Source organism: Mus musculus, chromosome 11 (genome assembly GCF_000001635.26).
Source record: "Mus musculus strain C57BL/6J chromosome 11, GRCm38.p6 C57BL/6J".
Classification (NCBI taxonomy): Eukaryota; Metazoa; Chordata; class Mammalia; order Rodentia; family Muridae; genus Mus; species Mus musculus.
The window spans coordinates 104,619,712-104,644,787 of NC_000077.6; the positions used below are offsets into that span (position 1 = coordinate 104,619,712).

At 47.5% G+C, this 25,076-nt stretch overlaps 1 protein-coding gene across 2 annotated transcripts in view; it reads left to right on the top strand.

The window, feature by feature from the left end:
* The window catches only part of Itgb3 (integrin beta 3), a 62,477-nt gene that overhangs the window by 11,712 nt on the left and 25,689 nt on the right, over positions 1-25,076 (top strand). For both annotated transcript variants that reach the window (NM_016780.2, XM_006532312.3), the window contains exons 2-10: positions 3,700-3,785; positions 12,463-12,658; positions 13,687-13,939; positions 17,341-17,503; positions 18,112-18,273; positions 20,581-20,676; positions 21,290-21,379; positions 22,473-22,607; positions 23,865-24,294. In NM_016780.2, the coding sequence (NP_058060.2) occupies positions 3,700-3,785; positions 12,463-12,658; positions 13,687-13,939; positions 17,341-17,503; positions 18,112-18,273; positions 20,581-20,676; positions 21,290-21,379; positions 22,473-22,607; positions 23,865-24,294 (1,611 nt within the window). The remainder of the gene's footprint in view (positions 1-3,699; positions 3,786-12,462; positions 12,659-13,686; positions 13,940-17,340; positions 17,504-18,111; positions 18,274-20,580; positions 20,677-21,289; positions 21,380-22,472; positions 22,608-23,864; positions 24,295-25,076) is intronic.

Genomic DNA, 25,076 nt, shown 5'->3' on the forward strand with positions numbered 1-25,076 from the left:
TGTTCTTCCACTGTCAACCTGGGATTCATTAACACAGGACATCAAGGGAAGAGGGTAAGGGACTTTCTAAAGGAGCAGCTCAGCCCATTCTTTGAGGTCACTGGCTGCTGGTACCCTGGGAGGGGCCTGCTGTCTCTTATTTCACATTTGGCAAGGCTTTCTGTTGTGGCTGTAAGTCAGAGGCTCATTGGGAATGCTAATTTGAGAGTGGGTGAATGGATGAATGGACAAACGGATAGACAGGGGGAGGGTTTTGAACAATAACGTGGGCTGGGCTGTAGAAATGGCTCAGGAAGGCAAAGGTGCTTGCCGCCAAGCCCGACAGGCTGAGTTTGATCCTTAAGACCGCCACGGTAGAAAGAGGGAACCAACTCTCAGGGTGTCCTCTGTCTCACATGTACTATGGCACATGTGCCCGTCCATTCTTTCTCATTCTCCCTCAAACAAAACCAATAAATGTAGAAAAAAAGAACTTGATTGGACCCATCCCGCTTTTTATTGTAACTACCTCCCTTTGGATTTCCTCTCTTTCTAGTGAGCATTGGTGGTGTTTATGTCCAGGATTGCTCTTTGCTGCCGGTCTCCATGGAAACTCCCCAAAGAGGGGAGTCACTGAAATAGTCCAGGTTGGGTTCTTCTCAGAACTCTTCTGATCCAGCTGTAGTGAAGAGGGCTCTGTCCAACCCCAGGGGAACAGCTGTGAGGCTAAGGTCTGGCCAGACTGCCCTTGCAGGGAGGATCCTTGGGTGACACAGCTGGTTTTGTGGGCTCAGAACCTGGCAGCTGTGGAAATATCAGCTACCTTTCCTCCAGTAGACCTTGCATTGTTGAGAGTTAACCCACTCAGGTGTGCTGGGGACAGGCTTGGAGCCAATTGCCATCTTGCTATTTACACACTCAGACTCTCTCTTTCTCTCTCTCTCTCTCACACATTCACACACACACACACACACTCAGACTCACACTCAGACTCACACACACTCTGTCTCTCACACACACGTTCTCACACTCATGCACGCTTTCATACACACTTTCTCTCTGTCTCTCTCTGTTGCTCTCTCTCTCACACACATCACACATATCCTCTCTCTCTCTCTCATGCAAACACATACACATACATACAATACACATTCTCTCTCTCTCTCTCTCTCTCTCTCACACACACACACACACAGGAGAATAGAGCCAATAGTTATTCACGAGCTTGTGGTGGTGTCTCACTGGTCACATGTAGAATGGAAAAAAAGCCTTTGAAGCAAGACAGCAAGTCAGAGCCCAGCCTCTGAGGGACCCTGGAGCTTCTAAACGGCGCTTCAAGGATTCCACGGCCAATCCAGTGTTTTGAGGAGATGAATGATATCATATATTATCCAAGGCTCCATTTACATATTATATGTGTATGGTTATGTCTCTGTAGATCTAAATCTAAATCTAGATATTGAAATAGAATCCTGCTGCTTGCAGTGTGGTCTAGGATAGCTCCGATTCATGACAGTAATCTTGCTGTAGCTACCTGATTGCTGGAGTTATAGGTGTGCAGCACCGAGCCTGGTTCTATAGGTTTTATTCTAGAACTCTGTATACTGTTTAGAAATGAGCTTGTTTGCAGCAAAATAAAACAATTTAGCCCCAGACCTTCCAGTTGGCGTCAGTGCATCTTTGGGCTGGTTTAGGCAGGCAGATCTGAAGGGTCCACCTGACCTTGCCTTGTCTTCCCCTGCTCTCCCCATCTCCTCTTTTCTTCCTTTCCTTATTTTATTTCCATGCTGGGGATGAAACTCAGGTCCGCAAGCATGCTAAACATTCGTTGTACTACTAAGCTATTTTATCAGCTCTTAAAATGTAATTTTTAAAAGAGTAAAAGTTACTATGTTCATATAAACATACAGAAAGAACATGTATCAAAGATTCTAATCAGCTTAAACAGTGTGGGAACTGGTAAGGTGTTAGAACTAGTTCAAAGAGGAATTCAAAGAAGGGCGTTTTATAGTTTGACAGTCATATGGAAATAGATTGGCTAATAGATTGACACAATAAGCTTTAACCTTTGGGGCTTACATTCTCTAGTAGGTGGATATTGTTGACATTTTTGTTGGATGAGAATCGTATGTGTTTTTCTCATAAAAATAGATTTACAACATCATTATCATCATCATCAATTTTCTATGTTAATCTCTACTTGTACAAAGTTGTTAAGCATCCTAATCAGGTCAAGACACTGATGCAGACAGATAGTCTCTGACCACGGCGGGGCATTTTCTGAGTGTGTCCCGCTCAGCTGTTGAGATAGCTAGAATTTAGTTATAATAAAATAGATGTTTGACTAGAGGGAGATGAGACGTTCTGGAGATGTCAAGAAAACACCCTGGCAATTAGGATAATTTATTTGGAAATAGATTGGCTGGTGGCAAAGCCAAAAATAAGAGTTATGGGCAAAGGAAGCCCTTCAGAAAGTCGTCTGAGGACTGTCAGGCTGTGTGAGGAGGAATGGCTCTACCTGCTCCTGGGTGATAAAGACTTCCCGGAGGCACAGTAGGCAGAGAGGATTTATCTGTCTGAGGCCGGGGACACCACGGGGGGGGGGGGGGGACACCACTCCAGGAGAGAGGCTTCCACGAGGCAGCTGCCTGAGATTCACTTCCTGGCTGCTTCTCAGCACTATTTTGGTCCGCTTGGCTGTCCTTGTTCCTCCTCCCTGCAGTCTTCCCCCTGCCGCTTGTCAATGTGGGGAGTCTTCACTTTTGAGTGGCATCCTGAAGCATCCTCTTGGCTTATTGAATTCTTGCAAAAATCCTGAGCGATAGGTCAGCCATTTCATAGAGAGGAGGGGAGCTGCTCAAGGGTGCAGTATGGAGCCTAGACCTTGCATCAGAGCGCCTCAGAAGTGCCACATTCTTCCAGCCCCCATTAGCCTTCCTGATCTCTAGTTCAGTGTCCTCAGCCTTCCTAATGCTGTGACCCTTTAATACAGTTCCTCCTGCTGTGGTGACCTCCCCCCAACCACAAAATTATTTTGTTGCTACTTCATAACTGACTTTACTACTGTGATGAGTCATCACAGTAACAATTGTACGACTGTTATGTAAATGTTATGCTATGTTTATTGTAACAGTAAATATCTGGTATGTAGGATATCTGATGTGTGGGCCCCCAAGGGGTCATGACCCCACAGGTTGAGAGCCATCACGCTAGTTCTTTTGTGTGCATTCAATGCTTAGGCCCTCAAGATAGATGTATTGGAAAGCTTGACACGAGTTCAGATAGTGGGACATGGCAATTGAGGTTACCCTGCTTTCATTAAAGCCCACAGTATTTAGGTGTCAATCTTACTGCATCTGAGTCCCAGGACCTCTGTAGTAGCCGTGGCTGCAGTTAGACAGTTGGAGATGGTGCATGGCCTTTACGCTGGGCCTTAGCTTTTCATTCGCGCAGTGCAGGTATAAAACCAGCCACTGATTAAAGCCTTTCTGTCATTTACTATGGGGCCCTTGGGTCTTCATTTGCTGATAAAGGAGTGAGTTTCTCCCTACCCACTTTCTTTTTTGTGTAATAGCCCATGTTTGGTAACTTGCCCAATGGGTAGGGTTAGAGTATGTTTGTGTGTATCACTTGAGTGTTTGGGAAATTTGGGGTAGCCGGGGCAGGATGGTCACTGCTCTGAGCAAATCAGGTGCTGATGTCCTTGCCTCTTTGTTGCAGAGTCCAACATCTGTACCACACGAGGCGTGAACTCCTGCCAGCAGTGTCTGGCTGTGAGTCCTGTGTGTGCCTGGTGCTCAGATGAGGTAAGGAGCCTATGCCTTATTTGTCAATGCAATAACACAACTCTGACCTTTAAAAGGAATATGAGGTAGTTTATCCTGGAGCCAAATGTAAGTGGCTATGGCCAAGGAACATAGATTCAAATACTGGGTTCCAACGTGATAAGCACTATAGTGAACGTTTTATAGTAACAGAACAAAGAAGGCAATAGGTCAAGGTACTTTAGACACACATTGGTGAACCATCAGATGAGGTGGTTACAGCAGTCAGGAGCGTCTGAGGTTACCTCATAACAGTCCTAGCCTGTGGGGTTGGTGGAAGCTAGGAGTCTGCACATTTTAGAAAGGACTTTACTAGTCTTAAGAATGTTAAGTCAAACCTAGAGGTGGGCAATAGGTAGCTATTTAGGGGGATAATTTAGCCCCAAACTATTTGGTGCCCAACCTGTAGCATTCATCTGATCTTGTTGAATGTTCAACACAGGTGTGGCTCCCCACCCCCATCCTAACTTGCCCCAGATGCCTTCTTTCCCTAGATTTAGGCGCTTCAGTGTAGGTGCAGGCACACAGAATCATTTCCTTCCTCCTAAACGCAGTCTCTTTCCCCTTCTGAGCAAGACTAGGTGACGCCTTCCTCAGGATGCATGGTGGAAGCTGGCAATGATCCTGGAGCCTGTTCTGCCCTTCCACTCCAGCCATTTTGCTTGGGCATCGTCATTACTGTGATTATTGCTACCCTTCCCCAGCCTATACTTGCTTTGGGCTGGAACATCTCATGGAAGAAAGGCTTTACTCTCTAAAGAAGAGAGGCGCTAGGGGTATAGAGGGATGCCAGCTCATCCGACCCCCCCCCACCCCCAGAGCAAAACAAAAACAAAAAACCCTAAAAACTCAGAAGAGGAATGTTATGTGTGTGTTTGTATGTGTCTCTGTGTGTCTATATTTCTGTGTATGTTTATATGTTTGTGTGTATGTGTGTGTTTGTGAATGTGTGTGTTTGTGTGTATGTTTGTGTCTTTATATGTATGTTTGTGTGTCTTTGTGTGTGTATGTGTGTTTGTGTGTGTTTGTGTGCATGTATGTGTGTGTTTGTATATATTTGTATATGTGTGTTTGTGTACACTTTCTTAAAGATCCTTTTTTCTTCCCTTCTCTCTGACAGTGACGCCCCTCTATCTTCCTTCCTTCCTTCATCTCTAAAGTATCAATGGATGAGGGAGCACAGCTCAATGGTGAGGACCAGACGATGACAGGAAGGGGTTAGCTGTGTCTAGGCAGAGGGTGTGTTGTGTCTGAGTCCCTAGGGAATGAGTGTGTCTGAGGGAATGGCTATGTTTGTGGCCGGGCTGGGAATTTGGAGCTGGCAAGAGCTGATGGGGAGGTAGGGGAAGCCTGTGGCTGGAGAGGTTCCCAGCAGTTCCAGTGGGAGTGAGTCAGCACCCCCAGCAGGTGGTTACCTGAGCTGCTGGCCTGTCTGCTCCTCAGCCACTAGAGCTACAGCCTCTGCCCTATACCGCTCCTCAACCACCCTAGCTATTTCCTGATCTTTGTCTGCCTCTCTTCTGGATCCTCTGGGTTTCCTAAAAAGGCAAGCTCCTGGTCAGACTGGGGAGGAAGGGAGCAGAAGGCTGTGTTTACCCCCTAGAGGAGGGGCTGCCAGAGCCTCCAAGGCCAGCTCCATACACAGCCTTGGCCTCTGCTGCTCAGCACGGGAACTGTTTCTAGGGGCAGCTGCCTAACATCTGGGCCAGATTGATCTCATTTAGCGAATGAAACATTCTCTGGGGCTTGGGGGAGGGTGAGCCCATTCCTTCTCCACCCCCACAGGTGCCCCTCCCCTCTGGGCTTCACTGGAGGCTCAAGTGTGGCGTGGCTGTCTTCCTTCTGGTTTGTCATATCCTCCTGCCTCCGGTCACCATCATGGTTGTGTCAAGCTTCCTTTCTGAGGAAGTTGTAATTCTGCAACAATTCCAGAAGAAGGAGTGGGATGCCGAGGGTGCCGTGTTTGGATAGGATGGCTTGAAGTTGGACGGCCGGAGCAGAGGGGAGCAGAAAGGAGGTCCCTGAGGAAGGACTACTGCTATTCAAGCATAGTCCCCTCTCATTCCCGCATCTGGATCTTATAGGGATAAATCAGAGCTGGGTTCTGACCAGCCAAAGCCCCTCCTTAGGCCACGTGAACATATTCCATGTGACTAGATGCAAATGTGGAATATTTACCAATCACTATGGTGAATCTTTGCCCTCTGGGGCAGACTGGGAGGCCAGAGGGAGGGAAAGATCAGCTTGTTGATGGGGTGGAGTTGGGAAATGGGTAGCAACCAGGACCAAAGGAGACCAAAGAAGGGAGGTAGGAAGCCCGATGAAATAGTCCCTTCAGAATGGAATAAAGTGAATGCCAATATTTACCATCGCTAAGTGAGAGGGAGGAGGGGTGGGGCTGGGGAGTCTGATGTGGGGCAGAGTGTGTCAAGCAGGGAGGAACCCTGGGCTGTAACTAGTTATCTTTTTCCTGAGGGAGCTGGACTTCTCTTGCACAGGGCAAGCTGAACTATTGAAAGTGTTTGGATCTTGACTTTAAACATCCAACGGTGGGGCTGGGATCCCTGCTCATCCCTCTGCCTCCCCTGTCTTGACTGTTTCAAGTGGTGCTGATGTTGGCAGTGCCTCGGAAAACAACTGGTTGGGCTCGGCTTGTGGTCCTTAAAGGACAGCAGCTCCTGGGTGTGTATAGCAAGCCCTTGGCTGGGTAAGAGGAAAACAGAGCCAAGTGGATGAGTGGGGTGTCTTGGGCCCACCCACCTAGGGTGTGTTCTTGGAGAGACAGAGGCATGGGTTAGATAACATGGACTGGAGTAATTCGATCTCTCTGATCAGCACAGCTAGCAGAGGCATCAGCTTCTCACAGAGCTAGAACCTATATTTTTGGCTCAAGTGGTAACATACTGGATCCTAGAACTTTCTGAAATCATAAGGTAATTTAACAAGCTGGGAGTGCTTGTCAAATATAAAGGCTCTGGGGATGGACCCTGGGCCTATTGCAACAGAACAGGTTGTCATGGTAGCAAGAGGGACAACATTGCTACTGGTGGAGGCTGGGATTGGACAGGATGGGTAGAGGTAGAATTGGGCTTGCCAGATAAATACAGAACACCCAATTCCAGTTGGATTAGATAGTAGATAATTTTCATCTTGGTAGGCATTGCATATTTCCTAAAGTTGGCAATCTTAAGACAAGAAGAAATGCTAGGAATTGATACCCAGGATACCTGAGCCAGGTTGGAAGGTGGGCCAGCTCACAAACTTGACATCTAAGAATGAAAGAGGAAGAAGAACAGGTTTGGGTTAGCAAGTAGAAGGCCCCAGCTGGATTTGCTTTCTGCTCTGTATCTGCTGGGGATAGGCTCAGGACACTATAATTACTCTGAGTGTGTGTGTGTGTGTGTGTGTGTGTGTGTGTGTGTGTTTATCAGGGTCTCATGAGCATGTCTGAAGTCTCTTTATACTTATTTTTAACCTGGAGCATAGATGTCCCCCTTGAGTTTGGCCCCAAACTTGTTATTGTTTAAAAAAAAAAAAGAATAAAAATGTATAGTAGGGTCTGGCAATGCAACCCAGTTGGAGAGCCTGTGTTACATGCGTGAAACCCTGAGCTCAACCCAGCATCGCATAAACTGGGCATGGTGGCAACATGCCTGCAGTCCTGGTCCTCAGGAGGTAGAGGTAAGAGGATCAAGGTCGAGGTAGAAGTTCAAGGCTGGACTAGGGAGATGGCTCAGTGGGTAAGCACTTGCCATGCACGCAAGAGGACTTGAGTTCAAATTCCCAGCATCCTGGTAAAAGCTGGGCTTGGCCCCCGTGTTTCTGACTGCAGTGTTGGGGAGCAGAGACGAAGAGATCCTAGGAGCTTGCTGGCCAGATGTCCTGTCCAAAATAGTCAACTTCAGATTCACAGAGAGACCTTCTATCAAAAAATAAGGTGACTGGGGCACAGCTCTAATCCCAGCAGCAGTGAGACAAAAACAGGCAGATCTCCGTGAGTTTGAGGTCAGCCTGGTCTGCGTAGGGAGCTAGGGCAGCCAGGACTAGATGCTGAGACCCTGCCTTTAAAAAAATGAAAGAAAAGGAATATGTCCCTCATCTTCACAACCAACAAAGCATGAATCTTAGTAGTTTGAGGCTAGGGAGACAGCTCTGTCATAGAGCCTAGCGCATGTAAATCCACTCCCAGGGCTTCCTCCAAGGAGAAGAGCATACAGTAGCAGTGGCCGTTATAATGGGGACTGGAGGAAAGCGGCTGGTTTTACTTTTATTTACACTGGACCCCCAGAGGGTTTGAGTGTGTTTGACTCATACTGAGACTTTGTGTTTTGAAATCATCTCACAGTCTTATTTTAGCCCCGGCCCAACCCTGTGAGACAGATATCACAGTGACCATTATTCATGCTGTACTTTCCTTAAAGAGGATTAAGCGGGGGCTGCTCCTAATTGCGTGTTTCACTGTCCCAGGAAAGGGAGGTAATCCAGGAGCGGAGCCTGGAGCCTCCCACCTCCATGGGTGATCGCTTCCCCCAGGGGGCGGGACTTGACTCATTCCTCTAACATCCGGGTTTTGATGGGAACTAGAACATTCACATCAACCCCTTTTCTAGTTTTCTCTCTCAGTGACCTGGAGATATCTGTTCTCCCATCTGGGCTTGGGGTGGGACTGTGGCCAAGGGTGTTGAAGATGTTGCCTTGGTATCTTTGGGATCTTTCCAGAGCTCCAGGCTCTCAGGAAGAGCTGGGCCATTGAGCAAGCCTGTTAGGTTTTTGACTTGTAACGTCATCGATTGTAAAGGGAGGGAGACAGCCTGGTCTTATTTTTCAGTGTTTTTTTTCCCCCCCTAAGGAAATTTATAGGAAGGGTAAGGACTGTCGGCACGTCTGAGCATTCAACTCTCTCTTCTTAAGACTGAGGTTAGAAAGTGGAGTGGGGGGGGGGGGGCGGCGGCTGGAGAGATGGCTCAGTGGTTGGGAGCACTGACTGCTCTTCCAGAGGTCCTGAGTTCAAATCCCAGCAACCGCATGGTGGCTCACAACCATCCTTAATGAGATCTGACGCCCTCTTCTGCAGTGCTTGAAGACAGCTAGTGTACTTACATATAATAAATAAATAAATACATTAAAAAAAAGGAAGTGGAGCGAGGAGGGCCTCTCAGAAGCAGTTGCTCCCCTTGCTGAGCCTGAAGATCTGGGTGGCTTGCTATTCTCCTCAGATCCCTGGTCTCCCCGTCCTGGTTCCCTCCATCAGCCTCTGCCTTGCTCTGGAAAGACTCAGGTCTGCTGGCCTCCTGGTGACTTAATCACAGCCTTTTTGGGAGGTGTGTGGGCAGTTGGGGCCAGAGATAAGAGTCATGGTGACGATGGTGGTGAAGATGATGTGTGTGTGTACATGTGTGAATGCATGTATGTATACTTTTGTGTATATGTACATGCGTGTGCTTTAGAAGGAAGAGATGGCTTCCTGAGACTGTATGGTTTAGAAGGATGAGAGACAGGCACAGACAGAGATGGGTGGCTGATCACAAGGCTTGGTCTGTCCAGCCGTTAGTTCTTCCCAGCGCTTTTCTGTTAGGTGTCAGGATAGAGGTTTTCTCTCATCGTCAGGCATGGCCTGTGGTGTCTTTTATGGGACATTTGTCACCAAGAAGGTTAAGTCTTATTCCCCTTGTGGGGGCTACTCCTCTGCCTCATATCTGAAAGCTGAGAGAGAAGAAAGGTACAGGCCAGAGCCCCTTTCTCTTTCTGTTTGGGTCAGGTTGAGGTGTATGCGTTTGCGTGTGTGTGTGTGTGTGTATGTGTGTGTGTTTGTGTGTGTGTCTGTAAGGGTGGAGTGTGTATGTGGTGTGTGTGTGTAAAATGATGCAGTGTGTATGTATGTGTATGAGGGGTGAGTGTGCATGTGTGATAGAGTGTGGTTCGTGTGTATGTGTGTATGTGCATGTGTGTGAGGGTGTAGTATGTGTGTGGGGGTGAGGATGAGGTGTGTGTATGTGTGTGTATAGTGTGTATAATGTGTGTATGTGTGTGTGTAGTGAGTGTGTGTGTGTGTAGTATGTATGGGTGAGAATGAGGTGTGAGTGTGTATGTGTATGTGTAGTGTGTAGTGAGTGTGTATGTGTGTGTAGTGAGTATGTATGTGTGTGTAGTGTGTAGTGAGTGTGTATGTGTGTAGTGAGAGTGTATGTGTGTGGAGAGTGTATGTATGTGTGTAGTGTGTATGGGTGAGGATGAGGTGTGAGTGCTGCACTGTATCACTACACACACAGGCCTTTGTGACTGATCTCTCTGCAGGTGTCCTGGTGGCCAGGTTATGCACAACTGAACAGGAAGGACTTACCCATCTTTCCCGATCTTCTCACAGCCTTATCTTGCATCCCAGTCTCTGAATGCCTGGGGCATTCTCTGCTGTGGCTCCTCCGGGCACCCTTCCTCCCATTCTTAACTAGAAAGTTGAGTTCCTCATTTGTGAAGACCCTCCCTAGAGGTTCTTCACCTGTGAAATGATAAGTAGTAATTCCAGCATTACCAAGCTGTGAGCATTGCAGTGACTTTCCTGAAGTGCTTGTCCCATGCTGTATGCAGTGAGGGCTCAGTAAATGTTAATAGTTGTTCTTGAATATATGCATATACATATTGATGATGGCTTTTGAATGGTGGTAGTTAGGAGAGTCTGAAGACCTAGAAACAGGGGCAGGTAGGGGTGTGCCAGCTTTCAGGTCAGTCCCCCAACCTGGCATGTGACGGCTGGACATGAGCTCACGCAGTGCTGGTTAAATATGCCTAGTGTCAGGGTACGATGGAACTGAAAACATCCTGTTGTTAACCCCACTTATCAAACAAATCAGGAAACTAAGGCTCAGAGTGACTTCTGTGGTGTCACGTGGCTAGCTAGTGATGACCTAGATCTGAGGCCTGTTTCCTGATTTCAGTGTCCTTCCAAGAACATTTCATTCTTGCATGTGACACACAGACCCAGACCCTGAGGCTGAGGTGATACATACGTGTCAGTGTGGTTTTTTTTTTTTTGTCCAGTGTGAAGGAGGAAGCTGAGAGAGCTGCCAGCACCTGTCCTCTGGCACTTTTCCTCAGCTTGTGGAGTTTATTCCTAGGTAGATTATTCAGGAACTACTCAACGGAGCATGCTGACAGCTGACTCCTGCTGAGTGCCTTCTGCTTGCCTGGTGTTATTTAGCCTGGCATGGCATTCCTACGATGAGAGGTTCTTCTTATTAAATAGCTAATTCCTTCTAAAGTATTTTTTTTTTTATTGTGGTAGAATACATATAACAGAACTTACCATCTTGACCTTTCTGTGTGCGTGTGGTTGTGTGTATGTGTGGAGATCTATTTTGTGTGTCTTCCTTTCTCTCTACCTTATTTCTTGAGACTCAGGGTCTCTCACTGAACCTGGAGCTCATCAAGATGGCTAACGTCGCTGGTCAGCAAGTCCCAGGGCTCCTCCTGCCTCTGCCTCCCTAGCTCTGGGTTTGCAGGCATGTGTCACCATACCCAGGTCTCTCTTTGTGTGTGAGTGTGTGTGTGTGTGAGTGTGTGTGTGTGTGTGTGTGAGTGTGAGTGTGTGTGTGTGTGTGTGTGTGTGTGTGTGTGTGTGTGTGTGTGTTTAACACGGGTGCTGGGGATTGAGCTCAGGTTTCATTCTTGTGCTGCAAACACTTTCCTGACTGGACATCTCCCCAGCCCCTTCCTACCCATTCCTTTCCACCGTAACCACCTTAAGTGTCCAGGTGAGTGGCGTTGTCTATGTATAATGTGAAGCCCTCACTGTCATCTGTCCCCATAACTGAATTTCATTATGCAAAATTAGAGCTTTGGGCTCATTAAACAACTCTTCCTCCTCCTCCTCCTTTTCCTCAGCCCCTGGCAGCCACAATCTCCCTTTGCGTCTCTATGGTTTTGATTGCTGTCTGTAGCCAAGGGTGACTTTTCCCCTTCATGATACAGCTGAAGGAAGTGAGCTGTGTGTCATGCTCTGGTACCCAGTCAGTGGTGACAATGCCTGGAGGGGGTGGGGGTGTCAGTCTCAGCCAGTCTCAGCCAGCTCATTCTTGGGCTCTTATTCTTTACCCTCCACCATATCTGCTCTGTCATCTTTGTCTTGGATAAAGAAGGGAGGCAGGAAACACACAATCATGGACCTTATAAAACAGGCAGCATGTAACACAGCATTGATAAATGGTTTTAACCTTGACCCACAGAAAGAAATACCTCATGGACTATTACTCATTATAGGTGCCATCTTCCAGTAAATAAAAGATTCCCCAAATAATGAAACTTTTATTTATATACTTGGATATTTTCTATTCTATTTAATTATGTTTTACTTAGTAAACTTGATTTTGAGACTCACAAAGTAATCATATTTTACAATTTGGAAAATACTTGTTTAGCAGGCTTCTTACTTAATGGTCCCTCTTCTCTGTTGTCAATCCATGAACAGACACTAAGTCAGTCTATTCTCCCTTCCTGTGCGTGCCCCTGAGGATTAACCATGGAAGGACCATGACAATTCTTTTATGCTAGATTAGCTCCAAAGAGCCAGAGAAGCTCTTGGCCAGGGGGAGGTGACTTACCAGGCAGGAGGCACAGCCGCCCTAGCTCTGATGTTGACCTTTCCCTCGGGCTCTTCTCTTCATAGACTTTGTCTCAGGGCTCACCCCGATGTAACCTGAAGGAGAACCTGCTGAAGGACAATTGTGCTCCAGAGTCTATTGAGTTCCCAGTCAGTGAGGCCCAGATCCTGGAGGCTAGGCCACTCAGCAGCAAGGGCTCTGGAAGCAGCGCCCAGATCACTCAAGTCAGCCCTCAGAGGATTGCCCTTCGACTACGGCCAGGTGAGCGTGGGTGTCGGTGTGGGTGTGGGATCATCTTGGGGAGAGACCTGAAACCAGTGGGCACAGGACATCAACTGTTGAAGGTCTGAGCGGGAACTCCTCCCGGGAGGGGCAGCACAGGATAGGACTGGGGTGGAAAGAGAAGGGGATGGGGAGTGGGGGTGTGTGGGCAGGAGAATGGAAGACAATGAAAGGGGTCAGGATTGCAGTCAGAAAATCTGAGTATGAACCCCCACCCTACAACACTGCTCCTTGTGGCTCTGCTTCCCCCTGATGTGTGCTATCTAGTTGATAGCTCTGATGGAGGACCAGATAAGCAGAAGGATGAGAAAGGAAGTTGTAAGCCTCTTTCCCTCAGGGCACAGGAACTGTGTGGGAGCAGGCAAAGTAGGGACAGAAAAGGGAATGCTATTAGGCTAAGGGGAGCTTTTTGGAGTATCTAGACTTGACTTGACTGAATCAATAAGAGCTTGAGAGAGATCCACTCTATGCAAAGAGTCCTTTGGGATGTGGAGAGAACACGGTGCTATTTACTTTAGAGACATTACCTCTGGTCAGTCAGGAACTCATATGTAGCCTAGGCTAGCCTTGACTTTGCAGTAGTCTCTCTGCTTCTGACTCGTGCATGCTGGGATGACAGGCACGCACCACTATATCCAGCATAGTGCCTGTGCTTTACAGCGTCTGAACTGAAGCAACTGACAGTTGTATGACTTAGAGTATAGACCCTGGGGACCCAGAGGGTCCCACACATGGGGATTTAGAGATGGTGGGAAATCATAGAGTGGAAAAGAAGAGGTTCAAGATGCTGCAAGAGGGCAGGAGGTGTGGAGTGTGTGTGTGTGTGTGTGTGTGTGTGTGTGTGTGTGTGTGTGTGTGTGTATGTGGTGGGGAGAGGGGAGGCCACCAACACTTTCAAGCATAATTTGATCAAGCAGTTATTAACCCTCCATGGAGGCCTGCTCGTGTATTTGATCCTAGAAGAAGAGGAGGCAGGAAAAAAACCCTAACACCCTTCTGCCTTCCAGATGATTCGAAGATCTTCTCACTTCAAGTGCGGCAGGTGGAGGATTACCCCGTGGACATCTACTACTTGATGGACCTGTCTTTCTCCATGAAGGATGATCTGTCCAGCATCCAGACCCTGGGTACCAAGTTGGCCTCTCAGATGCGCAAGCTTACTAGCAACCTTCGGATTGGCTTTGGGGCCTTCGTGGACAAGCCTGTATCGCCGTACATGTACATCTCCCCACCACAGGCAATCAAAAACCCCTGTTACAAGTAAGGACTTTCTCCACAAGCCAGTGAAACACCTCCCCCTTGATCAAAGGCTGGTCCAAGTCCTGGCTCCCAGTTTTAGCTCCAGGATTTTCCTTTACAAGTTTATGTTTTTAATTTCTATTTCTATGCGTGTGTTTGGGCCTGTTCGCATGCATGTGTGCCAGGTGACCGTGGAGGCCAGAAGAGGGTGTCAGATCCCTTGGGACAGGGGTTGCAGGTGGATGTGAGATGGGAACCAAATTCTGTTGTTCTTCTGGGAAGAGCATCAAGTGCTTTTACCATTGAGCCACCTCTCTAGCATCTTTCAGGTCATTTTGTTGACTGCTTTATGCAAGAGCCATAGCATTTGCAACTTGTTCCCTGCCTGGGAGATGGGCCTACTATCTGGAGTATTGTGTCAATAGGGCTCATAGCTGCCAGGGGTCTTCTACAGAAGTGCCACCAGCTTTTCGGCTTTGTCACAAATGAGCAGATGTGAGGGGGAGGGGCAAGCTCAAAAGCAGAGAGAAGTCTAGAAGAATAAGAATGTAATTGTGATTCCAGAGGAATTAGTTCTGTGGTCCCTATTATAGTCACCAAGGGCACAAATTATACAAAGTTAGAGTGCAAGAAAATTAAATCACTTTATTGAACTCTTTAACAGTATATAAATGGCTACATTCTCTTTATCCACCTCCTTTATAGAAATACATTTTTTAGAAAATTTATTGTTTTATGTGTATCAGTGTTGCCTGCATGCTTGCTTGTGTACCATGTGTGTGCCTGGTGCTGCCAGAGGCCAGAAGAAGGTATTGAATGCCCTGGAACTGGAGTTATAGATGGCTGTGAGCCACCAGGTGGTTGCTGAAATTTAACCTGGGTCCTAGGTCCCCTGGAAGATCACCCATCCATCCATCTCTCTAGCCCCTCACCTCTTTTTTTTTTTTTTTTTTTTTTTTGAGACAGACAGAGAATTTTGCTCTGTAGCCTAGGCTGGCCTCACCCTCCCACGTGCTGTTTACAGACAGAAGCCAACCCACTGGGCCATCTCTCCAGCCCTAGTAATGATAGTTTTAGATCACTACTCTACATAGATTTACACTCTTCAACAAGTAAGCCATTCAATAGTAAACTGCAATGGGTTGAATGTGAAGTGGGCCCCACAGGCTCACACGTCTGAACACTTGGTCCCCAGGAGGTTCTGGGGTCAAAGGAGCTCTAGGAATTGTACATAGGGTCTTATGTTTGCTGGGCGAGTGCTCTACCTCTGAACTGCGCCTCCAGCCCTGGGCCTCTGTTGGCTTATGTTTAGTTACTTTCCCTGCTGCTATGATCAAACACTTGGTAGAAGCAACTTAAGAGAGGAAAGGTATATATTGGCTCACGTCTCCGAGTCTGTATTCTATCATGACAGGTAAGGCATGGAGTGTGTAAAGTGGCTTGGTCTGTGGTGGCAGGAACCTGTGGCAGCTGCTTGCTACACACCACCAGGGCTGAACAGAGAGCTGACCTGGAACAATCCATCCTTGCACATATAACCCTATGTATGCCAGCGAGGATCTGTGCTAAAGGTTTTATAGCCTCCCTCAAACTGTGCCGCCCCTGGGGACCAAGTGTCCAGACGCGTGAGCCTGTGGCATCCATCTCACATTCAAACCATAGCAGTTTACTAGTGAATGGTTTACTTGACAAAGACTGTAAATCTATGTACAGTAGTGATTTAAAACTATGATTACTACTGCTGGAGAGATGGCACAGTGGTTAAGGATGCCTCCCATTCTTCCAGAGGATCCAACAGAGTCCAGTTCCAGTACCCAGGTCAGACGGTTCTTTGTTGTTGTTGTTGTTTGTTTGTTTGTTTGTTTGTTTTTGAGACAGGGTTTCTCCGTGTAGCCCTGGCTGATCCTGGAACTCACTCTGTAGACCAGGCTGGCCTCGAACTCAGAAATCCACCTGCCTCTGCCTACCAAGTGCTGGGATTAAAGGCGTGCATCACCACTGCCCAGCTGGTCAGACAGTTCTTGAGCCAAGCCTCTAGCTCCAACTCTAGGGGATCTAATGCTGCCTTCTGGCCTCCGTGGGCACCTGCATACACCCACTCTCTCTGTCTCTGCTCTCTTTTTTCTCTCCCCTCCACAATTAAAAATAAAGTATATTAAAATGATGATTTCTAGGCTGACAAAGCATAACTTTACTTCTTAACTTTATAAAAAAATTCTGTGGGACAGTTCTAAACTTCTGCCTGGGCTCCATGTTCCCCCAGAAAAGACATCAGTTAGTCGGGGAGAGCAGAGCATGATCTGTAAATTTACTGGCTATCTGCTTGATTGTTGCAGTAAAACAGTGTTAATGATAACAGCCATGATAGCTTGAGCCCAACTCTTGTAGAACCGCTTTATTTGGTCCCACGACAGCTCTCAGGGGAGAAGCACTATGATGGCTCACTATAGATCCTGCCACTGGGCTACACCTCCAGCTCTGACTTCGATTAGCTTATGTATTAATTGCATATCTTGTTGCTGTGACCAAACCCTTGATGGAATACAGGTTCAGAGAGTCTAACGGAGAGCCCATGCTTGGTAAATGGGGATCCAGAGTTTAATCTTCCTGTCTGGCTTAATGGCTTCCTTTCTTGCCCTTTTGGCTATCTGGGGGTATGGTTATGATGCCACAGGTAGCTTGAAGGGCTTTGGAGTCTAGATTGTCTCAGTAGTTGTGATTCCGTGAGGCATCTGAGTGAGCTGTGTGGTAGAGCGTTTATCTGGTATGCATGAGACTTTGGGTTCAATCCTTAGCACCAACATGCACTTGTGTATGCACACACACAGAGACAGACACAGAGATTCACAGACACACTCACACAGACACACACACACAGACACACACAGAGGCACAGAGACACACAGATACAGGTACACACACAGAGACACACAGAGACTCAGAGACACACAGACACACATACAGAGACACAGACACACAGAGAGAGACACACACACACACACACACACACACAGACACAGAGATTCATAGACACAGAGAGACACACAGACACAGACACAGACAGACACACACAGAGACACACAGACACAGGTACACACAGAGATACACAGACACACAGAGACTCAGAGACACACAGATACACACAGACACACATTCAGAGACACAGAGACACACACACCCACAGACACAGAGAAAGACACACACACACACACACAGAGACAGAGACAGAGACACAGAAACAGAGACACACACAGAGACACACAGAAACACACACACACACACAGAATGAGAGAATGAGAACTAATATGATACGGCCTGGCCTAGGTATGCCACTGGCCATATCTGTCCCTCTCTCTTTTCCTGACCCCCGTATTGCCCTTCCATCATGGCTTCTGCTAAGATGACCTCTCGTCTCCCTCCAGTATGAAGAATGCCTGCTTGCCCATGTTTGGCTACAAACACGTGCTGACGCTAACCGACCAGGTGTCCCGCTTCAATGAAGAAGTGAAGAAACAGAGCGTGTCCCGTAATCGAGATGCCCCAGAGGGCGGCTTTGACGCCATCATGCAGGCTACAGTATGTGATGTGAGTTCGAAAGGCAAGGGCTGCCAGGTGGAGCTGGCACAAATGAAAATGGGGAAGGAAACAGTTCACTTGGGGGTTTCCAGTATGATGGGGGATGGGAACCACACGGGACTTTGCACAGTATGTGTAGTAAGTCTGTCTTTATATCCATGCCGAGGCCACAGCAAACACCGCTTTAAACCACAGTAGCTCCAGATCTCTCTGAGGGAGAACATCTTCCCACAGTTTCTGGAACTATTTCAGAGTCAAGCCTGGGTCAACTTGACCTCAACAAAGTGGGCAGATGTTAGGGTGGGATTTCTTCTGGTTGAGGCCAGCTCTGTGGATGCAGATGGGTCCCGGTCACTGGAGGAGTTATGTGTGGAGTTGAAGGAGGCCTGCTTTAGCATCATGAACTAATCAATGATGTGATGGCTCCCTTATGGGCCAGATTGGGAAGCTCTAGTTTATGCTCCAAGGCTTGGGGCTGAGGTCGGTCTCCAGGACAACTTGTCCAGCTTTTCAAGCTATGCCGGTTCTGGGGTCTTAGTTTTGTATTGACGACATAGCTGAAGTTGTGGTGTTTTTTATTTATTTATTTATTTTATTTATTTACTTATTTTAAACAGGAAAAAATTGGCTGGAGGAATGACGCATCCCATTTGCTAGTGTTTACCACGGATGCCAAGACCCATATTGCCCTGGATGGAAGGCTGGCAGGCATTGTCCTGCCCAATGATGGGCACTGTCACATTGGCACCGACAACCACTACTCTGCCTCCACTACCATGGTGAGATGCCTGGCCCCTACCGTGGTCCGTGTTCACTCTGGTAGGGCAAGAGCTTTTGTGTGAAACTGGAAACAGCTTTTCCTGTGGGCATCATATGGGGCTTAGCCGATGCTTGTCTCTGCACATCCCACAGGGACTCACTCATCCAGGGTCTATAGACACTGACCATGCCTGTGGTCAGTGTGCACACTGAGTCTACCGTCATTAGCACCAGCCTCTTGGCATCCAGAATGGACCCACGCCATGTGCCAGGCACAGCTGGAAAGCTCATGTTTTCCCTTCCTCTGTGAATGGCCCCTTCGTGGAATCATGCTCTCACTTGTAGTTAGGGAGGAAAAAAAGGGGAGGGGAAAGGACAAAGGTTTCATTGATGAAATAAAAAAAACCCCAGAGAGCAGAGTCTGTTGAGGAAAGGTTAAAGGGCACAGAGTCATCTGGTTTGAAGGAAAGATGGTCCATGGATAATTTAGGAAGATATATAAGAAAACTTCTGAAAAGTTATTTTATGTGTTTTAGTTAACCATAGTTAATTAAATAAGAAGAAAGGAGCTTAACTTGAAATAGAAGAAATTGCTGTGAGCCATGAGACAATGTTTAATATATAGTAGCACTTTGGGTATTGGGAAGGAAGTCTTGATGTTTTTTTTTTCCTGTCTTGTCCCCCCCGCCCCCCCCAGCTATGCATTCTGGGCTGGCTGGAAGGCCCTTTGCCTCGTAGATGTGAGGGTACAGCAATGTGCCGCTATGTCTGCCTTGTTTGTTTTTGTTGTTGTTGGTTTTTTTTGTTTGTTTGTTTTTTTGAGAAAGGGTCTCTCTCATTCTATATGCAGCCCAGGCTGGCCTTTACCTTGCAATCCTTCTGCCTCTGCCTTCTGAGTGTTGCGATTAGGAGTCTGAGCTACCATGCCTGTTATTTTTTTTTCTGGTCTGGAGGCTGAACCCAGTATCTTACAGTATGTTAGATATTACCTAACTACCAAGCCACTCCAGCCTACTCTGTTTTTTAAAGTCAATAAATAGAGGAACCACCTGTAAATGATCAAAGGCAGGACACTTGACTGGAGATCTCATGAGCTCCCTCACAAGGTCTAGGTTTCCACGGACATAGTCATGACTCGTACTGTTTCCTGGTCTCTCCACTTCCTTGGTATTAACCACATCCAAGCTGAGCAATGTCAGACAATGGGTAAGTCAGCAAACTTTGACACTAGTCTACCCAGAGCACTGAGCTGGAGCTGTGAGAGATGAAACAGCTATAAGGACCTACCTACTCTTAGGAGGTTTAGATGAAGAGAGAGGATTTATCCCTACACAGTATTAATAGCATGGAACTCATGATGTACACTAATTGGGTGGGTGACACAGTCAAGGGCTATTGGCAGTTGAAGGAGGAAAGCTCTTAGAAGCTGGGGTGGTCAAGGAGGGCTTCCTGGAGGAGGTGAGCTTAGGCTAAGGAAGGAGGAGGATTACCAAGATGACAGGTAACAGGAGAAATGAGCCAGGTCAGTGCTGAGGAGAAGAGGCAGGCGTAGGGGTGAGTGACATTTGGACAGTGAGGCTGAGATCATGTGGCAGGTGACCAGTAGAGCGAGGTTAGGGCATTTGCCCGTAATTCCACAACAGTGGGGCCCAGCCCATGGAGATGTTTTGAGCCTGAGCGGGAAGGAAGGTGCTTGGTTTTGGAGCCACCAGCCCAGGGTTCATAGCCGAGCTTCTGGGACTTTTTACCCTTTCACTCAGGCACTGCGCCATTTTCTGTTGCTAATGATACAATAGCACAGACACAGTAAGTTGGAAAAGAGCTTTCGTTTTGTTTTTAGAACTTGTGAATTTGAGGGACAGCATCTGGTGATGATCACGGCTGGCTGAGTCCCAAGACTCAGGCGGTCCTGAGGCAGGAGGTCAGGGAGCATGCGTGAGTCCGGAGGACAGGGAGCATGCGTGTGGGTTTCTGTCTTCATTGGTTTTCTTTTGTTAAGCTAGTGAGATTCAACTCTGGGGCCTTCTAATTCTCCTTACTTCCCAAAGACTTTACCCTAAATACCTTAGCGGTGTGTGTGTGTGTGTGTGTGTGTGTGTGTGTGTCCACTGTCTCAGCATCTCACAGGGGGAAATCAGTTTCAGCTCACGAAACCTGAGGGGTTTGCTGAAGCCACACCCAAACCATAACACTCACTTTGATTAGTGGGTAAAATCAAAGTTTCACATTGCTTTGGTCATACCCCAAATAAGACAGCCTCAAAGGCGTAGAATCCAGGGATGCCTGTGAGACGTGTCTATTAACCTTCACCTTTTCCCCGTTTTCAGGACTACCCATCTCTGGGGCTGATGACTGAGAAACTATCCCAGAAAAACATTAACTTGATCTTTGCAGTGACTGAAAATGTCGTCAGCCTTTACCAGGTAATTAGGGCTCTGGGCTTCTCTCTTGTCACCATAGGTGGGACCTGACCCCGGTGGCCAGCTCCTGCTTTCACTAGCCAGGGACCCAACCAGGAAAAAAATCCTTTTAAACTCATTCTCCAGGCTGCTTACATTCCTCCCTGTAGCCTTTTCCCTTCAACCTCTCACCTATAAGGAAACCTGTGGTGGTTTGCAATGGCGGCGGAGGTGACTCAGTGGGGGGAGGGGTAGAAAAAGGTTTTTGTTTTTTAAATAATGTTTCTTAGATATGAAAATATGCTAGATCTGTTTTGGTAGTAACAAGTAAGATACTTCACAGTGCCCTCCAAACTTAATTTTAAGACTGCCAGTTGGGCGGTAGTGGTGCATGTCATTAATCCCAGCACTTGGGAGGCAGAGGCAGAGGCAGAGGCAGGCAGATCTCTTGAGTTTGAGGCTTCCTGGTCTACAGAGCAAGTTCCAGGACAGCCAGGGTTGCACAGTGCAACCTTGTCTCCCAAAAACAAAGAAAGAAAGAAACAAACAAACAACCGCTGCCAGTCTGACGAAGGAGGACCTGAGGAGGAGACCACTTTCTTCAGGACGCTGTGGACATCTTTGTCTTCCTTTCTAGAATTATAGTGAGCTCATTCCTGGGACCACAGTGGGAGTCCTGTCTGATGACTCAAGCAACGTCCTCCAGCTCATTGTTGATGCTTACGGGGTAAGAATGCTGGCCCAGGAGGCCCTGGTGCGTCTGCTGGACGAAGCTTACTCATCAGCGCTTTTTAAAAAAAGAAGTACAAGAGGGATGTTGTGGTCTACGGCAGAAAACAGACACATAAATTTCCTTCAGGAAGGAAATTATATCAAAAAGCCGTGCTTGGACCTGTGGGTGGGAGAATATTAGATACAAACAATATAATAGGGGGACTGAACATAATAGGACCTTAAAGGTGACAAGAGGCTTCCCTGTAGAGCCTGAAGAGGAGCTTCATTAAGAGAGTGAGAGGTTCAGAGAAGGAGAGAGAGAGAGAGAAAGGAGAGAGAGAGAGAAAGAGAGAGAGAGAGGAAGACAGAGATACAGGACAAACTTCCATGATAGCAGTGGGAGGGGAGGCCCAAGGAGCCTCTCCAATGAGCAACCTTTATCTCCAAACCCAATCTTCTTGCTGAGTCTAAGACCAATCCCTAGAACAAAGGGAGGCTCCAGCTCTGTATACGCTTTAGGAGTGGCGGGAAGTTTCCAATCATATGGTTTGGTTGAACATCACACACAGAGAAGCCAGGAGGTACTATATACATTGAGAACAGTCAAGTCAGAGCACAAATTGTCTTGGAACTCTCTGTCCCAAAGACAGCTGCAGGGACTCAGGCTGTGGGGTCACTCCTAAAGGTGCAGGCCCATGTTCTAACAGAGCTCGGATTTGGGAGCCATCTGCCATTCTCCTGTATGGTCTTACTGCGTTTCCTTTATGCTCCCAGAGGTAGATGGTGGCCAGCCTTGGGAGTAATGAATGGCACCTTCAGAAATGGGCCAGAAAGGAAGGCCAGGGAGGAACAGGAACGGCATGTGGGGAGCTTAGAGGAGGAGGAGGCTGCAAATGGGGATTCGATGCCCAAGAATGCAGCTGTAGGGCAGAGTGAGGGAAAGCCAGGTCTCAGCCACATACAAAAGAGGTGACCGAGCATAGAGCCTCCATGGCAGCAACTGCCAGGTAAACCTCAGGGCAAGTCCAAGGCCACTGGCTTGGCTTTGTGTGGATGGACTTGGCTTTTGTCAGTGCCCTAACCTTCCTTTACCCTCTTCTGCTCAGAAAATCCGCTCTAAAGTGGAGCTGGAAGTACGTGACCTGCCGGAAGAACTGTCACTGTCCTTCAATGCCACCTGCCTCAACAACGAGGTTATCCCGGGCCTCAAGTCTTGTGTGGGCCTCAAGATTGGAGACACGGTGAGGTGGGCTAGGGGAGGGACTGATGCTGAGACTCTGACCATGGGCCCCGAGATCTGTGTGCATCCTGACCCTTTCCAGAATTAGGTGTTAGGGTAGTAGGGTTGTCAATCTTTGCCCGTGAAGCTTCGGATGCTTAAGGTTTCTAGAGCTGCCAAGGAAACCTATTATTTATTTTTTCTTAAAATGTCTATTTTGGTTTTCTGTGTTTGCACGTCTGATTGAAAGTGAAAATATCTCTTAACCTATCTCATCACCCAGGGTAATGCTTTTCTTTTCTCTGCCACATAAAATGGGGGCAGTATAGCATCTGTGGACTCTTGCTGAGCACTGGCTGTACCAGGTTTTATTCTGGCTGATGAAAATCCATCAGCAAGTGGAACAGGCAAAAGTTCCTGCCCTGTTGAGACTTAAGAGTGTAAATATTCATCTTGCCCCTCCACCCCCCCCCCACAGCTTTCTTGATTATTACTGGGTTTTTTTTTAATGTGTACGGTTATTTTGCCTGCACGTATATTTGTGTATCACACATGTGGCTGGTACCCGATGAGGCTAGAATTAAGTGTCAGATTCCTTTGAAATAGAGTTACAGATGGTTGCGATCAGCTGTGTGGATTTTAACCCAGGTCATCTTGTTAAGAACAGCCAGTGCTCTTAACCTCTGAGCCATCTCTCCAGTTCCCCTGGTTTTCTTTGCCCGTTCTCCTCTCCTCTACCTGGTCCATGGGAGAGAGGAATGAAAGGAAATAGATCTTCTGGTCCAGTTCCCTATAAGTTTATATTCTAAACTCACGTGTTCACACCACACACACCGCACCCTGCAATAAAATGCTATACAGCAATCTCTCAGTTTGCTATTGACCATTGTATAGCATGGTGTGGTGCAAAGCAACATTTTGTGTGCCTTGCTGTTATTATGTAACAATACTACTTAACTCCAGCTAGCATAGTTGGCCAAAGAAAGTATTCCCCAAATCACAGGTTCTGTCCTGCTTGAGTTGGTTTATTTCTCAGGACAAAACCAGTCCTCTATTGCGTGTCTGTAACTGTCCAGTGAGATATGCCACAGTGGTATTATTGCTGTGTTACGCCAGTGTAGCTTTTACTCTATAGACTCAATAGAATTAAGGCTGAGGAATTCCCCTGGGCATGTGGATTTGACAGTCAATTAATTTTGTTGTCCTTGGAAGGTTACAGCATAGCATTTCCTCTGGGGCTGGTGTTACACTTAGGTCTGAATGTCATCTTTCCATTCAGGTGAGCTTTAGTATCGAGGCCAAGGTGCGTGGCTGCCCCCAGGAGAAGGAGCAGTCTTTCACTATCAAGCCTGTGGGCTTTAAGGACAGCCTCACCGTCCAGGTGACCTTCGACTGTGACTGTGCCTGCCAGGCCTTTGCCCAGCCTTCCAGCCCACGCTGCAACAATGGGAACGGGACTTTTGAGTGTGGGGTGTGCCGCTGTGACCAGGGCTGGCTGGGGTCCATGTGTGAGTGCTCTGAGGAGGATTACCGACCCTCTCAGCAGGAAGAGTGCAGCCCCAAGGAGGGCCAGCCCATCTGCAGCCAGCGGGGAGAGTGCCTCTGTGGCCAGTGTGTCTGCCATAGCAGCGACTTCGGCAAGATCACTGGCAAGTACTGTGAGTGCGATGACTTCTCCTGCGTCCGCTACAAAGGGGAGATGTGTTCCGGTGAGTTCAGGCGTCTATCTGCTTGCTCAAGAGCCATGTGTGCATGCGTACCCATAGTGCCTTGGGAGCAAGTGGAGGGCGTGGGGTTGGCAAGGCGGGCAGAACTGAGGGTCCACTGAATAGAAAAACAGAAATGAGCCGGGGACGGGAGCAGTCCTTTTCCCTTTGTTCCTGTAAGCTGGAACAAGTAGGCAGAGTCGAGAAACACCAAGGGGAAGTAGTTTATCTTGCTTTTCTGTCTTCATCTCTCTCTGATAATGTTGCAAGTTCCTAGTTTTTTTGAACTTGAGGACCAACATCTTTGTCATCTAAAAAATATCAGTCTCGTGGTAGTTTACAGATGGATGATGTTGGAAATATATTGTAAAACTAATGATAACTTTACTTGAATTTATTTTGCTATCTCCAGGGACTTAGGAAGTAGTGGTATATATGCAAGCCATTGGAGGTACTTAGAACAGTCCTTGAAAACGGTATGCTCATGTTAAACATTACCCCTGTTTATCATCTGTCTGTTATTATTTGTATTCTGTCTCTGTGCTGTCCAAGATGGTAGCCACCAGCCACATGTGTCTATTTAAATTAGTTAAGATAGAAAACATGAGTTCAGCTTTCCACTGGGCCACATGTGGCTATCATACTGGACCATGTGGGTACTGAACATTTTGACATAGCAGAAAGTTCCACAGGATGGTGTGGCCATAGGAATTACCTACCTGCAGATGAAAAGTGTGTGTGTGTGTGTGTGTATGGGTGTGTGTGCGTGCATCCATGTGCACAAG